This window comes from Pimephales promelas, chromosome 10 (genome assembly GCF_988280905.1).
Source record: "Pimephales promelas chromosome 10, fPimPro1.hap1.1, whole genome shotgun sequence".
Taxonomy (NCBI): Eukaryota; Metazoa; Chordata; class Actinopteri; order Cypriniformes; family Leuciscidae; genus Pimephales; species Pimephales promelas.
In genome coordinates, this window is record NC_142778.1 from 5438464 (window position 1) to 5456410 (window position 17947).

At 37.5% G+C, this 17947-nt stretch overlaps 1 protein-coding gene and 1 long non-coding RNA gene across 2 annotated transcripts; one reads left to right on the plus strand and one right to left on the minus strand.

The window, feature by feature from the left end:
* Window positions 1-291: 291 nt before the first annotated feature.
* On the minus strand, window positions 292-1133 carry LOC148977292 (uncharacterized). The gene is made up of 2 exons (XR_016169841.1): window positions 1043-1133; window positions 292-449 (listed from the first exon to the last, which is right to left on the minus strand). It is a non-coding gene; the product is annotated as an uncharacterized LOC148977292 (long non-coding RNA).
* Window positions 1134-1563: 430 nt separating this feature from the next.
* ddx6 (DEAD-box helicase 6) lies at window positions 1564-17892 on the plus strand. The gene is made up of 14 exons (XM_039647474.2): window positions 1564-1977; window positions 5944-6545; window positions 6631-6694; window positions 8381-8485; window positions 9953-10082; window positions 10200-10346; window positions 10454-10548; window positions 10648-10770; window positions 13281-13409; window positions 13508-13624; window positions 13745-13808; window positions 13886-13987; window positions 14089-14273; window positions 14354-17892. Exons 2-13 carry the CDS (start codon window positions 6343-6345, stop codon window positions 14262-14264), a joined length of 1455 nt encoding a protein of 484 aa, XP_039503408.1. The 5' UTR covers window positions 1564-1977; window positions 5944-6342; the 3' UTR covers window positions 14265-14273; window positions 14354-17892.
* Window positions 17893-17947: the final 55 nt, after the last annotated feature.

Here is a 17947-nt window from a genome sequence, read left to right on the forward strand (position 1 = left end):
TAAAATGCGCGGTGTTTTTGTGGATTAGACGGAGCTCTCATCCCAGCTAACAAAAAAAGGTCCCCAGAACGTCCCCTAAATGGCCTGTGCGAACGTCCCCCCGAACGTCCCCATGTGGAGTCCGCTTGATGTCCCGCGGACATTCGCGAAGACGTCCTCCGGACGTTCAAGAGGACGTTCCCAGGACCACCAGCGGCCATCCGGGACGTTTATGGGACTTTCGCGTTTAGTCCCCTGAATATCATTTTATTTTATTTTACTTCTGGCTAACCAAAGAAAACAGACGCGGTGTAAGGAACAAAGTACATTATTTATTTAAAACAATTGTAAAGGTGGCATTTCCGTGTGTGTGTGTCTTCAAATGCGCTGGCAGCTGTGTGTGTGTGTGTGTTTGTCGGTCAGCTGTGGGATTAATCCGATGGCTCTCCCCCTTCGGCGTCTAACGTTACCTAAAACAACAAAAATGAACATATTCCATTATGATTTTATCAATATGTGAAATGTTGTCTCATTTTCAGCTGTTAGCTTCGTAGCTGCTACTCATATTAGCATATAACGGTTATCAGCGGTACATTGCGGACAACTTCAGCAAACGTTTTAAAAGGTAACATTTTCATATAATTTGAAGATGGACAGTGGTTATGGTGACTAATTTATAATAATATAATTAAAAATACCTTTTAGACAGACGACGGACAGAGGAAACACAAGGCTGCGTCTGAGAAGGACCGTTAACTGTCACTACGCTACCCAGCTGAGCGTTGCCATGGATACAAACCATAGACTGTGATACAAACCGCGTACATAAGGAATGACGTCACTCGCTTAGCCGCATTTGATTCTATGATTTGATCGTCACTCGCTTGTTTCTCCAATGTTTTTTTTGTTTTGTTTTTTGTTATTTGTTCTGTATGCTATCAGTCTTAAGTACAATAATTATAACAATATTTTTCCTAAAATAAATTATTTTTAATAAAACCAGTCACCTTCTCCTGACCAACGTTTGACAGGTAAATGTTTGGGATACTTTTATTTGTCTTACCTGTTATTATCCACTTTTCCATTCTTCACGTTTTCCTTGGCTGCATTCATCATTTGAAGTCGATGCATTAGAGCTCCTGGGATTCAATCTCTGTGCATGTGAATAGCCTTTATAAATTATAGCTCATATTCAATTGAATCAATTGTCATGTTTTTGATGTTTAAATTATAACGGGTGAAAACAGACTCGTGGTATACATCTTTAATTAGTGATTAGAATTTACATGAAGTAACATGAACATTATCTTAACATTAAAACACTAACATTTTAGCATTAACTTAATTTTACAATCAATGCAAATATTTGCATTTATATTTTAGTTTAATTATTCGTTTGTCTGAGTTGTAAAGTTTCAGTTGATGATAGCAAACATGGGCGACTGGTTAAGTGTTGTCATGGAAATGCCAGGTGAGGGACGAAATAGGGACGTTCGCAAACTGGCCCGGACAAATGTCCTCAGAACGTCCGTCAGCGAACGTTATAGAATGGATCAAATGCGCGAACGTCATCGGAATGTCCGCCAGCGAACGTTACAAAGCGGACCAAATGCGAACGTCATCGGAATGTCCGCCAGCGAACGTTACAAAGCGGACCAAATGCGAACGTCATCGGAATGTCCGTCCGCGAACGTTACAAAGGGGACCAAATGCGAACGTCATCGGAATGTCCGTCAGCGAACGTTACAAAGGGGACCAAGTGCGGACGTCCTCCGAACGTCCGCTAGGGAACGTTACAAAGCGGACCTAATGCGGACCTAAGGGGACGTTTGAAAAGTCCGGGGGACGTCCCTTGTTTGTAGGGATGTGACTGATTATGGGAGGGTTTAAAGATGACTGGAAGCCATCTTACACACTCGCTTTACACCCCTAAATATATGTCAGAGCTCTACACCTATAATTCACAAACACGCAGAAAGATATATTCAGCCACGTTTGGTAAGTTTGCAGAAAGTCAAATGAATGTGGTACATGGGTAAATCTTTAGTCCGTTTTAGGAGGTTCTTTTTAGCTGCGTGTTTACATATTTGTCGGTGGTGTCATGCATATTTTCTTGTCTCAGTCAAGGCATTCAGCTAATTGCTTTAGTAAGCTGTACATGTTTTATAACCGATGGCTTATACAAAAAGGTGTTTAGTGATTTAACAGGCCGTTTATTGTGAATCGGTGAGGGGTTATTTCGCGTGCGGCCTGTGTGTGGACGCAAAAGCTAATGAACTCTAGCACAGTGCTAATATTTTTCTTTCACACAGTTCAAATATATTTTTTATTTCACTTCTATCAGAAGGAGCCGATGAACTTTGTATTATTAATAGCGGTGTCCCCTAACTGTTAAAACGTTATCCGACTGTTAACTGAAACGAAGCCGTAAGAGGTAAGGTTAGCCGTTTAGCCAAATATTAGCATTAACTGCGTGACAGTGAGGTGCACGTTGTGTTGAAGCAAAACGGTTAACATTTAAGAGTGTTTTCTAAATAACGACATGGTAACATTGGTTACATTGAGATGCATTGGTTTACCGTGTTCTGTTTGTGAGTTTCCTGACTAGGAGGGACTTTAAGTCAACTTCAGCTAACTAGCATTTACATTGTTTCTAATTTTAACCAGATTACACTGATATTTTGTCAGTGCTAATAGTAACGTTACTGCATGTTTCAAACAAACATACAACGTCAGCGAAACGTCGCCACCATATTATATATTGTAGATATTATTTTAGTAGCGGCTGTTTTAATATGAGGCCTATCATGTTGACTTTGTGCCAGGTTTAGCTGCCATCATTATTGAGGTCAGATTTGACATTTAAGGTTTATGTCCATGGTTCGTATGTTCAAACCATGCGTGTTTTTTCTCCATATCAAGTCTATTCCTGTTTTATTACACATTATCTTTGATTTGACAGACTTTTTCTGTGCTAATTCTATTAAGCTTTTTTTTTGTATAGAATTCCTTCTACAGTGAGTTAACTCTTGCTGTTGTAACATTACAATTTAGTGTAAATGTGCTGTATTATTACCCCATATGCTGAATTACTAATCAATATGATCTGTATTAATGGTTGGCAGATTGATTCGCACGTGTTTTGCCATGTTGAGATGGCAACAGGGGTGAAGCTTCACTTGTTATTTTAAAAATGTAGACAAAAATGGACAATCATCGAAAAGACTAACACTGGCTGGCTTCACCTGCTTTGTGAAACTTTCCTTTTGCAGAAGAAAGATTCACTCATTCATGGAACTGTTTAACCAAAGAATTGTGCACATTTGGTGAATTAAATATCGTAATGGCTGAATTTAGGACTGCAAGTGATTATTGTGATAATAGATTAATCTTTCGATTTATTTTTGACATGATGGGATAAAAATAAAAATACATTAAAAGATTTATATTAAAACAAAGTAATTTAAACAATATTAGTCCACATCCTACCCAACGCTCATTAATATTGTTCATGTTTAACTTACTTAATTTCTAACTTAAGCTCGTTCATTGAAGATTTTGAAGTTTAATCACCTTTGTTGTCAGGATATGCAAAATGGAAATACTTGTGGGACTTTCAAACATTTACAAAGGATATTACCATAAAATGTAAGGTTATGGCATCATTTGCAGAAACATTAAACATCACACGCTTTTGTCAAAGCAATGCAAGACACAGTAAATGCTTATGTTTGAGTTTGAAGCACTTATAAATATAAAGCATTTTCATGTTTCGGACAACTTGGTGTCATTTTGCGGGAAAGTACGTGATCCGTGTACTCTTGACTGTTTCCATAATGCTTTTTGTACAAAGAAATTTGTTATTCACTACTGTAAAGTGACGTGACTGGCTGATGCTGCCAGCAGATGTGATAATTTAGTTCTTTGTAGATTTATTTTAGTCTATTAGCCCTAGTTGTTAAAGCCCTAGTTGAATTAAAATAAATTATGTCTAATTAAAGGGGTCATGAACTGGCTTTTTAATTTTTTTTATATTGTTGTCTGAGGTGAACTTATGACGTTCCCCTGTTTTTTACATTAAAAAAACATCAGAATGAATAAGTGATAGGCTATTTTCTACTCTATTTTTGAGCCCAGTATTAAACGTAATTGTTTGCGTTTTCATGTACAAACAACGACATTGTCAAAATGGTCTTGTACACACGGATCTGCAAAAATGACTAAAAGCGGTGTATTATACATGCCAGACCAGTTGTTGGCGATGTCACTTTCTAGAGAAACGCTACGCTCCTGTGCACGTGTATACTGCTACAGAGCGGTGAACACAAACATTCATGATGGTGAAATAGGGCCCTATGAAATCCGTTTTATTTTTTCCCAAATTCCATTTTCTAGTTTAATTTTGGGGAATTCGTTTAAAAAAATTTTTTTTTTTACCCTTGACTGTTATTTTAGTCGTAAAAAGAGTATGCCTTTAAAGTTAATGATTAAATTGTATACAAATAAAATAGGACTAATGAGGTAATAGACATTTTACTCAGTAACCTTTTCAGGACAAATAGTGCAAGATGCAACATAAGACTGCACTCTTCAAGTAACAACAAAATACAGTTATGAGTTGTAAACTGTCCATAAAATAAATTATATTAGTTTATGTAAGTTTAAATAAAGTCACAATCTGTCTCTCTCTCGCCCAGTGTCGCTCACGGAGTTCGCTTTGCTTTTGTCCAGTCTGGTGCCTCATAGACCGACGTGGTGTGCACGTTTTGTGTGTGTGAGAGAGTTGCTTGAGTGATGGAGGGATAGAGGTAGAGCAGGGAAAGGAAATACAACTGAAATAATACGCAGCATGTTTTAAATAGTGGTAAAACAATGAACGAAACGCAATATGTGGCAGCGAATTAGTCTGGGAAACGTTCACATTCGAACTGCTCTGCTCGCCACTGACGACTTTTTTGCCGACGAAAGCAGAGCCGTGGAGAGCCGCTTCGCCATGTTTTTTTGTTTTGATTTCGTCATTGTAGCCGAAATGATTGGGTGGGGGGGTTGTGTCGCCCAGATTTGCTTCCACCGGTCTGCATTTTCACCAGATATTGCGTTCTTCTCCCACACAAACAGAATTTCAAACCAAATATATAAAATTCCACAATTCTATGTTGACTCTAGATTCTGCGTTAATTTGCCAATTCTGCGATTCTGTCATCGCGTAAATTATAGGGACCTAGTGAAAGTAGGGCTGGGTGATAAAACAGTATCAACGGTACACCATAGTCGCTAACGCTATAAAAATGTTCGATATAACGCTCAATATTTTCATTCATCGCTGGCGTGACCACCACAACATCAAATGGCAAACGTAATGACAGCGGAACGAAACTGCGCTACTGTGCCAAGCCCACACAAAATAAGTTAAGAAAATTGTGTGAACTCCCCCTCAATGAACAATTAGGTCCCATCGCTTTGGATAAAAGCATCTGCTAAATGCATAAATGAAAATCTTTGTTGTGTGTTTTAATTGTAGATTTGAGTTAGAAATTTATCCAGCAGTGGTAATCAAAAGAAGGTCTAAAACGAACATTTAAATATTTTAAAGTCTAATCAATAGATTACATCAAGTAGTTGTAGTGCTACTATATATTGTGTAAAGTGAGCTCTTAAAATAATCAATCTTTTTTTGTACATATATTGGCCAGGGGCCCCTTGTGCCATGAGTGTCAAGGCAATAAGTTATTTTCCATCATATCAAAATATAGATTTTTTTTTTCTAAATGTGGGATAAGGTTGATCCGTTAACGTAATATTTTTGAAAAGTTATGCTAATGAGAATCTATTTCAGCCTTTATAATGGTTGGAAAACCCCTGTCCAACATAATTTGTATTGGCGTTGACTAAATTCTTGTTTGGTGGTTTTGTTTGACACTTCTTATGATGTGCTTTAAGATGCTCTTTCTCTCTCTCACACAGGTGGAAAACATTTAAAATAGTTGAAATTGGAGAGAAAGGAATGGACAGAATCATCGAAAAGACTAACACTGGCTTCCTGGCCCCTGCTCTGTGAAACTTTCCCTTTGCAGAGGAAGGATTCACTCATTCATGGAAGGATAATTGAAGCTAATCCTCCCTGCTTATAATATCTATGACCTGTTGCTTGAGTGACGTTCATATTGAGATGTTCCACAAGAGACTTGTATATTGAGGAACAAGGAACTGGTGAAAAATATTGCTTTAACTTTTTTTTTTTTCATGCGCTTTGGACACTGCGAAAGCTGTGGGAAGGACAACTTGTGAGTTGTTTTGCAAGCCCATCTAGATAAACTCCACTGTTTTTGTCACGTTTGGAGGATAGCTTCGATAATTTAAGACATGAGTACAGCCAGAATGGAGAATCCAGTGATTCTGGGACTGTCGAATCAGAATGGCCAAATGCGAGGCTCTGTGAAGCCAGCAGGGGGTCCTGGAGGAGGTGGAGGGGGGTCCCAAACAATGCAACCTACCCAGGTCAAAGCCTCCAGCACAGTCAACAATGGCAACTCCCAGCCTGTACCCACCGCCAACACTATCATCAAGTAAGTCCTTGAGGGAGTGCAGATTATGCAGTGAGTGCTGCTTTATTATGGTGGTGATTGGGATTTTCTTTTTTCTCCTTATCAGGCCTGGGGATGACTGGAAGAAGAATCTAAAGCTTCCTCCGAAGGATATGCGCATGAGAACTTCAGTAAGTCCATCTTTAACTGGTTTACTTGTCAGCTTGTTAGAGCTGCACGATTAATTGTTAAAAGATCATAATCTCGATTCAAACACTCGCACAATATTTTTGATCACTGCTGTACGTTTTGTAATAAGAGTAAATCACCTTTTTAAACGTAATGCTTTAAAGATTGTATCGATTGCGTCATTACACCAGTAGGTAGCAAGTAGTGACTAAAGAATCATTCAAAAACGCTGATTAATCCAGTGATGAAACTAGTGAGGTCTTTATTAGTGAGTCATCGACTCATTCATTCAAATTAAATGTTTATTTATTTATTTGGAGGGCTGTCACAATTCCTTGATTTCAAGTACTTTTTTTTAATTACATTTTTTTTCTTATATTTGAGGCATTTTTTTTTTAGGGATGCACCGAAATAAAAATTCTTGACCGAAACCGAATATGATGCAACGCCTTTTTTGCATTTTATCCCATCTATTTGACCAATTTTTTTCTCAAATTACAATTAAAAAATATTTAACACTGAGCATTTTTTAAACGTTCCAGCAGACATTATGCCAACAATAATACTTAAAATAAATTAATAAAATAAAATAATTTTTCCCAGCAGAACTGTCTGCAATAAGCAATTTCTCTGACACTTTAAAATGCTTCCACACTGCCAGTATGTTTGCATTTATTAAGTGTGTGCCTCTCACACATGCTGGTTGCTCTTTGATTGTGTCATCAAAATGTAAGTGTACAGTAAAATTGTATTCTTTTTTTTTTTAATACAAAAAATCCTTTTTTTTTTTGCTATTTGTGGTCAAATAATTTTGATTGCTGAACAATTGGTGCATCCCTAATTTTTTTTTGTATAATACATTTTGACATTTTATTATGTATATTACAGCTTATGTATTTTACGTGTTCTATAAAACCATATGATGACTTGCTTTTGATACTTTATTTTGATCCTCATTGTTATTAAATATGTTTTAATTTTTTGCTTGTATCTATTTTTATTACTACCACACAAAAAAATCACTTGATTAATCGTCAAAATAATCAACCAATAACTTCATTACCAAAACAATCGTTAGTGACCGCCTTACTGTTTTGTGTAGTTGTCGCATTAGGATTCTGGGACAATCGTGATCTCTTTTACACAAAAAAATTTAATGCTCATTTTATCCTGAATCATGATGCTCTAATGTCTAAAGTCTGTTAAAGGGGTCATCAGATGCCCATTTTCCACAAGTTATGATTCTTTAGGGTGTTCATGTAAAGTTTGTAATAAACTTTGGTTAAAATTCCTCAGTGGTTGTATAAAACACGATTTACCTCCTCAAACGGCTCTGTTCTGTGACCTGTTTCGGTGCATGTCTCTTTAAATGATAATGAGCACTCCACCCCTCTCCTCCTTGGAGGGTGTCAAATGGCTGAGGGCATAAATATGCTAATACAGGACAGTCCGTCAGTGGTCGCGGGCGGAGCATGAGCATTGACATCATAGTGCTCAGAAAATCCAAACGGCCTGATTGAGTGTTTAAACCTTTTGAGGATTAAAAAAAGGAGTGAATGGATTGTCCAGCATTTTGCATTTGATGACCTCTTTAAGGAAAGGTAGCCTCTGAACCAGAGTCTTTCTCTGTTGTGCTTGTTGTGGTCTATCCGACTCTTTAAAGTGTAATCATTATCAAAAATTTACAGGATGTGACCGCGACCAAGGGAAACGAATTTGAGGATTACTGCCTGAAACGGGAGTTGCTAATGGGCATCTTTGAAATGGGCTGGGAGAAACCATCACCTATACAGGTAAGAGGCAAAAAAAGACACATGAGGGAAAATATTTCAGATGTGCATCACTACTAGCTAAAGAGATCTGGTATACCTGGAGAAAGCTTTTTTTTTTAAAGCTAATTTGCCGAGACACATAACGTGTATGGCCCTATGAAATTTGTTTTATTAATTCCCAAATTTAGAATAATACATACACGCACTACTGGTCAAAAGTTTTAGATCTGTTAGGTTTTGAAAGTTTTTAAAAGTCTCTTCTGCTCACCAATACTGCATTTATTTGATTAAAAAATACAGCATCATTACTCCAGTCTTCAGTGTCGCATTATCCTTCAGATTTGATGATCATTTATGATGATTATCAATGTTAAACAGTTTTTTACTCTTTATTTCAGGATTCTTAAATTCAAAAGAACAGCATTTATCTGAAATAGAAGGCTTTTGTGACATTAAACACTACCCTTCAAAAGTTTGGGGTCAGTAAGAATTTATATTTGGGGCAAATAAATACCGCGTTTAAGCTGGCTGAATCGGCTGAGAAATTTGGGAGCTGTTTAGTGAAATTTAGGTGCATCTAAAATAATAATTATTAAAAATATTACTTTAAGAAGTTCATTCTTTCATTCTTCTGTGCAATAAGAATATATTTGTCACAGTTTTCTCAAGTTTTTGATGGGTTGTCAGACCATTGAGTTTGTATGTATTTGATATGATGAGCATTTCACCATTTCTTTTGATAAAGCCAAGTCACACAGCGCACTTCTGGAGATGAAGTTCATGTCCTCATAGACAGTGAGACTGCAGATGCCGACAACACCAGAGTGTCATGCATGCTTGAGAATTAGACGAAACTGCGGCTCTCATTCAACACACACATGAAGAATTCATATTTAATTTCAGTCTTATTAGTTGTGCCAATCAAAGTGTATGACTTATTTAGAAGGATGTATTTGAATTCTTACTATAAGTGAATGATAAACGCGTATAGAAACTGGATTCAGACTGTTGACTTTTTTTTTGTCTGTTCGTGACCTAGGCATGTGACTGTATCAAATTTTCATTTTGCGATAATTGCTGAAGCTTTTATCAGGGTGAACGGTATTATCACGATATTGAAATAGTGTTGTTATACTATAACAGGTTTAAATTTACAGGTTCAATTTTGTCTTGTAACAAAAAGAACACTGAACATCTAAATACATTTGTTTTAAATTAATCAATACACATTATATAATTGATACACAAATAATAAAGTAAACGCATGTTTAAAAATTATAAAGAAAAATGGGTAACCCTTTACAATAATGTAACATATAACAAATGTAACTTGCTAGTTGTTATTCTTTGTTAACATTAAACACAATTGATCATTATTAACTCAGATCCATTAAACCAGTTACAACTTTTGATTTGAATTATTTATCATATATATTGTATTACGTATACTAGCACATGTCTACTACTCATTACTACTCTTTCCCGCAGGAGGAGAGCATTCCCATTGCATTATCTGGGAGGGACATCCTAGCCAGAGCCAAGAACGGCACAGGAAAAAGTGGCGCCTACCTCATTCCCTTACTTGAACGCATTGACCTGAAGAAAGACAGCATACAAGGTTGGTGACTATCTTGGATTTGACACATTTACAAGTTGGTAGGGATCATTGTTTCACCATTATAAGTGTTATACACGGTTTCTCTATTGTTTTTAAGTGACTTCATGCTTTTTGCAGCATTGGTCATTGTGCCCACTAGAGAACTGGCTCTACAAGTCAGCCAGATCTGCATCCAGGTCAGCAAACACATGGGCGGGGTCAAGGTTATGGCAACTACAGGTGGAACCAACCTCCGTGATGACATCATGAGACTCGACGAAACGGGCAAGTGATCATAAATGAGAAGGAACATTTTTAAAATAGTCTGAACGGCTGTAAATATACCTTTCATAAACCCTGGGTCTTATTGGATTAAACTCTTGCATTTGTAGTGCATGTTGTCATCGCCACTCCAGGAAGAATTTTGGACCTTATCAAAAAGGGAGTGGCCAAAGTCAATCAAGTACAGATGGTTGTGTTGGATGAGGTATGTGAATAAGAGCTTATTCTTGTACTATTAATGACTTGCTTAAATGACACATGGTAATACGCATCTCATTTATGTTTTACCCATGTTACCGAGTAGGCAGATAAGCTCCTTTCGCAGGACTTTGTACAGATGATGGAGGAGATGCTGAGCTCTTTGCCCAAACAAAGGCAAATTTTGCTGTACTCTGCCACATTCCCACTGAGTGTGCAAAAGTTCATGGTAAGGTCACTGAAAAAAAAAACACAACTTGAATGCTGGGGAAAAAAATGCATTGATTTTAAGTATACACTGCTTTCTTTTATTTTGAATAATATAATAATTGTGAACCTGTAACTTTCTCGGTGCCAACTTTGATGTGACTTTAACGTTCACAAGTATTTTTGGCTGCGTTTACACTGGCACACAAAATTGATTACGACACGTTTGCCCCAAAGGATAGCTTTTGTTATATGAAGACGTGCCAGATTATTTTACTGGGGTGGAAACTGCGAAGAAATTGTGTGCGCACAGAAACATTCAGGAGCATAGAATCTGGTTTTCAATCTGCCCTGTGAATTTTAAGAATAAAACAAGCTTCACTACTGAAAGCTACATTATAGACTATTTCTCAACAATGAGGTGATAATTAGCTGTTTTTTTTTTTTAAATAAACTAACAAGCCTCACTTGCATAGATGCATGTAAGTAATTCACACACTCACTCTTTAATTCCTTTGAATTCATTTAAATAAATAATCTTACCATGCTGCTAAAATAACAAATGAAAATTACCATTATTTTCAGGGGCCTCTATCCATTTAGTCAGATTTTGTGGAAACATCCATGACAGTTTTTATTTTAACCACCCAACGTGAAATTATACAATTATTTTAGTACGGCCATTCAGAACCAACCATGTCGCATAGTAAAACTACAATGGGACAAAAAAATGGATGTAGTTAAAAGATTAGTTCTGTGCATTAAGACTTGCAGACTAAATAGCCAATTGTACCAGCTATGCATAAGTTACAATTTAGTGCCTGTTTGTCAAAACTAGGCTAACTTATAACTTGCGCACTACTAAATATTGTTACACCATTAAACTTGGTTAAAGCCTGTGGATAATTACTTCAATGGCCCTTAAATATGAACCTGTCCTAAACATCGTGTCCGTGTTGTGAATTTCAAATAAATAACATTTCATATAGTATTTTATTCATTTTTGTCAGTATTTATTGATCGTTATTAATTTCAAATACAGTTTCTGAATGTTATTTACATAGAAGTTACTCATGATTTATTATCGAATTTAAACGAACGTATTTTTGCCGTTGGTTGTGTTGTAAAAGAAGTTAGAATGTAGGATAAACTGAAATTCAAACAGCATAAACTAAAGCAGCATTTAAACAGCTTCTGCTTGTGTATTTGAAGGCTGCTGTTGGATCACTCAAGGTAAATGCATTACTTTAGAGTTTACGACCTACTAGCTACGTTCTGCCTAAAAACAAATGGTGCAACTGAATAAAGTACACTTAGTTACTAACTAGGTAGCAGTTACTAAGCCTCTAGTGTGGATTTTACATTCCAATCCAAGGAGAACTCCGGTGCAAAATGAACCTTTAGTCTAATTACACATCGATACCTAGTCAACCATTCTCTGAGATTTGTTTTCAAGATAATCGAATGTAAAGAGTTTTATCTCTAAAAACTGTTTAGCGTATAACGCTAGTAATGGGGGCATATAATAAGTAAAAAGAAATCGCTAGTTAATACCACTAACATGGCTCAAAATAGCCCCACACTAACACAGTAACATAACGAGGGTCCCTTAATACAAAAACGAAGTGTTCGTGGTTCGACTTGTCGAGACTGTTTTCCAAAGATGGCGCCGCCTGTATACACAAAATGGACTGTCTTTAAAGTATCTTATTAAACGGTGCACTTATCAATGCTTTGTTTTGTAATAAAGGACCCTCATTATGTTACTGTGTTAGTGTGGGGCTATTTTGAGCCTTGTTAGTGGTTTTAACTAGCGATTTCTTTTTACTTATTATATGCCACCATTTACTAGCATTATACGCTAAACAGTTTTAAGAGATTTCTTTACATTCGATTACCATGAAATCAAATCTCTGAGAACGGTTGACTTGGTACCAATGTTTTATTAGACCAAAGGTTCATTTTGCGCGGGAGTTCTCCTTTTAAGAATGGCTGGTCCAAAGCTACCCAGTGGTCGCAAGGGGTGCTCATTTACGCCAATATTAATCATTATGGTTATTTAGTCATTCACATTTATTAAATGGAATGACTGTGGAAACATTGTGCATTTAAACTTAATCTTTTTTTCTTGAACTTTAAATATAATTGAGCTAATAAATTGAATCCATAAATAACTTTTTCTGCCACGCACTAATTTAGGGACGTTCAGAACCTCACTGTTCTAAATTAATGGTGTGTGTTGGGTTTGTAAAACAAACAAAGCAATAAATACAGCTTTATTTTCTTAATCTTAGGAAACCAAAAATGATAATGAACATTAGATTTCATTAATAGTCAGGTCACTTTTTGTTTGTATCCAGAATGCGCAAATAGATCGGGATGCTTTTTTGTTTTGTTGCCTAGTTGCAGAAAACACAGATTTGTACTTTATTGTAAATGTTTTAAGCCTAATATGATTGTTTGCTTGTAATGGTTTTGTGAGGCTGTCATCAGTTTTCAGAAAGTATTAATTTACACTGCTTTTGTGAACAGAACACCCATCTGCAGAAGCCCTATGAGATAAACCTGATGGAGGAGCTGACCCTGAAAGGGGTTACTCAGTATTACGCCTATGTGACTGAAAGGCAGAAAGTCCATTGCCTTAATACTCTGTTCTCCAGGGTAAAAGCCTTGTGCATGCCACACTTGATCTGACTGCATGTTCAGCAACATTCAGTTTATCTGTAGACATCCTTTTTTAATGTTTGTTTGTTTTTCAGCTCCAGATCAATCAGTCTATAATCTTCTGCAATTCATCCCAGCGAGTGGAGCTCCTGGCCAAGAAGATCTCGCAGCTTGGGTACTCCTGTTTCTACATTCATGCCAAGATGAGACAGGTGAGAGAGTAAAAGGGGCCTGTGTTGGTGTTGCACTGCTATTGGCAGAATGTTGAAATAGAGCAAGCAAATTTACAGGATTAATAATTTCAGGATTCATTATTTTATATTTTTGTTTAGGAACACCGAAACCGCGTGTTCCACGATTTCAGAAATGGCTTATGTCGAAATCTCGTCTGCACTGGTAAGAACAGTTTACTTCATCTATAATAGACAGATTTAATCAAAGTTGATGTTTTTGACCCCCTTTTTTTTGTTTAGATCTCTTCACAAGAGGAATTGATATACAAGCTGTGAATGTGGTGATCAACTTCGATTTCCCCAAACTCGGGGAGACGTACCTCCATCGCATTGGCAGATCTGGTGAGTAAGGTTTTTTGTTTTGGCATCCGCTCTGAGGTCAAGTAATGTTGCATTTGGCACAGTGACTTTGAATGAATGACACTCGCCTTCTCTCCCCACAGGCCGATTTGGACACTTGGGTCTGGCCATTAACTTGATCACTTATGATGACCGCTTTAACCTGAAAGGTATTGAAGAACAGCTGGGTACTGAAATCAAGCCCATTCCCAGCAGTATTGACAAGAGTTTATATGTGGCCGAGTACCATAGTGAGAGTGGGGAGGAGGTTAAACTGTGAGCAGGAGAGGTGAGTTCAAAGGTCACTCGCTCAACAGCTTTCAGTTTCTCTGAATGTTTGATTTAACCATCTTTTTCTACTCTTTGCAGATCACCAATCCTTTGTCCCCTATCCCCACCTTTTGTTCCTTCCTTACTGTGTATAGGGAATAGGGGATAATTTTGTTTAAACTATATCCTCCGTCTGTCTTCCTTTTCCCCCGTTTTTTTTTTTCTTTCTGTCTTGTTTGGTGCCACCACAAGGAATGTTATGTTGCAAAGGCACAATAATCGGGAAGGACTCGTGGCCTAATAAAGGACTGCTGCACTGAAATTTTCATCCTGAAGACTTCAAATCACTCGAGGAGGGAAAGAGGGGACATGAGGATTTATCTCCTAAGAAAAGAAATGACTACTCATTGCCTGCAAGCACATTCTCACCCCACTCTCTCTGTCCCTCTGCACATCTTCATGTTTCTAGTCATTTGAAACAAGTGCCTTAACAAGCAGTCTAACTTGTTCAAAAAGTAATAACCTGATGATTTTTTCTTTTCTCCTTTCACAACTCTTCATTTTAAGACATGATCTTGATTTTTCTATGGCTTTTGGTATCGCTTGTCTGCCCCCTCCTGTTTGACATCAGAAGAATCATTTTTGCATTCGCCACCTATAGATTTTTGGGAACAGGATTTCACAGTGGGAGAGAGGATGGGGGTGTGGTGTGTGCGTTCTCTGGCATACTTGACTATGGTGTGAAGAGAAGCCCCCTGGAGAACTGAGATGATATCAGTGAGCATGATGACAATGATGGGAGCTAATGTTCTTGTGTCAAGCTTTCAAAAAAGTCCCACAAGGCTCTCAATGGATTTCCCCCCTTCATCCATTCATGGAACATGCCATGCCTCTAGAGACCCATAACTCTTTCCCCCTCTGTCTTCAGTGGGCCAACACTAAGAGACTTGACCGGACTCGGACCAGCCTTTCTCATTGGCCATGAGGACTCCCGCTTTGAGACGAATGTGGATTTCTTTTTTTCTTCTTTTTCCCCCTCCCCCCTCTTGTTTCTTTTTCTTTTCCTCCTGATTTCAGTACAGTTTTGCGTTCTTATTGGGTAGGCACTCTGTCCTAAATGTGCCATTTATACAGATTTGGCACATTGTAAACATTTTGTAAATACTTCATTTATTTTTTTAAATGGATTGTTTTAAAACGAGCTAAAAAGGCTGGATGACCATTTGAAAACAGTGTTTGAAAGATCTTTTAAAATCAGGACTTTGTCAGCACTGGACGGCGGTATTTTGTTTGCTTATTCCATAATTTTCGCCCATGGGAAATGAGTTTAAACCTTTCCAGGTAGTGCACCACCTTTGTTTTGTTCTAACAAAAAAAAAAAAATTGGGCTCCCACATTTTCTTTCTAAATCCAAAAACACTGTTCAAATGTAGGTGGTGCAGTTGTTCAGATTTGCACTTCTTCTCCCTAAATTGTCTGTCATCCATTACCCAGTGTTGACAAGTTCCTGATGTGGCTTGCTCAAATAAATGGCCTCATTTTAGGGTTGAGAAAACTTGAGGCTTATTTGCTTTCCAGCCTTTTGCTTGTAACACTGACTAAGGCACTCTGCAGGGTCCCCTGACTGGGGTGACCCTTATCATAGAGATAATTTAATATTTTCATCATGTAATACTGCTTCTCGCTGCAGTGCAGCTCAAATTGGCAACGTGCAAAAATGTTGAATTTCTAAGCGAGATGTGTAGCTGTTACATGGGTTTGTGTTCACTGGCACTAGAACATGATGACCGTTTGGGGTGGGAGGATTGAAAGGAACTTAGTTCCCATTGGTGAAAGGAAAAATGGACAAAAAAACAACTGGATGCCAAGACTTCTAAACGATGGACTGACATAATGTAGCGGCAGAAACATCGCGAGTCAGCAGGCTTTTCTTTTCTTTTTTTTTTTGTAACAAGTTCTTAAGATGCTGCACAGATTTAACAGAAGGTTCTAAACCTTTGCAGTGTGGGCTGAACTTTAGTTCAAGGGTTGGGCAATAATACGGACTGCACACTTCCTCGGTTAGGGCAGATGTTTAAGACGGAAGGTGAGTTATTTTTTGTTTTGAGGAAGTATTGTGCAGGGACGAGGGTATTTAATATGGGGGTATGCGTGTTTCATGGGTGCTGAAACCAAATGTGTTTTTTTTTGTTTTTGTTTTTTTTTGTTTTTTTGCAGCGGAATATTTATCCCCCTCCCCCAAACACTAATAGCCTTTATAGATTTGAGTGAATTATATATATTTTTTTCTTTCTGGGGATTGACTAGGGCTTGCTTGAGACACTTAAGCCCTTCTGCTGCTTTTTTAATAAGTTATGCATTTTGAGGGTTGTAACGTTATGGGGTGGGTTTGAGGTTGGGAGGGATGCAATTTAATACTTTTTTTGGTGCTTATTGGCACGGAATTTACTTTGAATTTAACGTTGGAGTGTAACATCACCAACGTCCCCATTAGGAAGTCAAATACAGGTGAGATGTTTTTATTTTATTAAACGGATTGGCTTTGTCTACTGTGGAGTGTTGCTATTAGTGTTTCCTGAGACAATTAAGCAAGTTTGTTCTAACTAATTCTGAGCAAAAAAAAAACATGTATTTGCCCCATATTCCAGCTCTTGCAACAATTTCCCAGTGACATTGCTCCAATCCAAGCTTGTATTCTCTTCTCTATAGCACATGCCCCCGGTGTGCACTTAGAAAATCCACCAGGCTAATCAGCTTTGGTTTCTTTTGGGGGCTTTTTAAGCAGATCAGCTCTAGAGGGGAGTATACAAGTTACTGGGTTCTTTGGCAGCAGCCCGGTGTTTTTCAGTAACCACTTGCCGTGAAAATCACTGTTCGTTCCTGATTGGATGCACTGTGGTCTTTGCCATTGTGGTTGGGGTTTTGATTTCATTTTAGGTTTTGTTTTCCTTTTATTTCGAAGAATAGGGTGGAGAACATCTCACCTGTTAAAGTTTATCTGAAGCGTACAAAAATTGCCATCTCGAAATCCACTCTTTCTTCAATATTTTTTTTCCTTTGCCTTTTTTTTGTTTGTTTTATTTTCTTTATTTTATTTTTTTGGTTGGGGTGGGTGGGAAGGGTTTTTTTGCTGCCCTGATGCATCTCTTGCTATTCCAATACTTTATTTTTGGGGCTGCGTTTCCCAAAACCATTATAAGCTTAAGTAGATTGTAGAGCCATTGAAACTATCGGTCTCCACGATCTACTTGGGCTTACAATGTTTTTGAGAAACGCAGCCCTGTTCAGTGTTGAGGGTGCTTGGATGCGTCGGTCTGGGATAATGGGTGGGAGGGAAATGGAGAGAATTGGTTTCAAAACATCAAATAAACAATTTGGGAGTTCAGGGTAAGGAAAATTTGATCTTAACTTTGCCCTTAAATTTATTTATTTATTTTTTGGGGATATTGCAGATTAAAACGACAAACCAAATTTAAGAAATCCAAAGTCTGTATTTTGTTTTCCACCTTTTCAATTTGGGTACTTTCAATTGGCATTTTTCTCAGTGATGCTACGTTTTTAAAGATTTGAGATGTATGCAAGTGCAATGGTTAACATCTGTGATGGTTTTTGTTTGGAAATAAAGCTCACTGAAGTTCCGTGTGTGTTTAAGGTGTCTTTTTTTTGCTGAGTTTCTCATGTATTCATTGTTTT

Excerpts from the sequence above, each read along its gene's own strand:
- ddx6 (XM_039647474.2), top strand. The coding sequence starts at position 6,343 with ATGAGTACAGCCAGAATGGAGAATCCAGTGATTCTGGGACTGTCGAAT. Across the intron at positions 8,486-9,952 it reads AGAAACCATCACCTATACAG|GAGGAGAGCATTCCCATTGC; the intron begins GTAAGAGGCAAA and ends TCTTTCCCGCAG. Across the intron at positions 10,083-10,199 it reads GAAGAAAGACAGCATACAAG|CATTGGTCATTGTGCCCACT; the intron begins GTTGGTGACTAT and ends TGCTTTTTGCAG.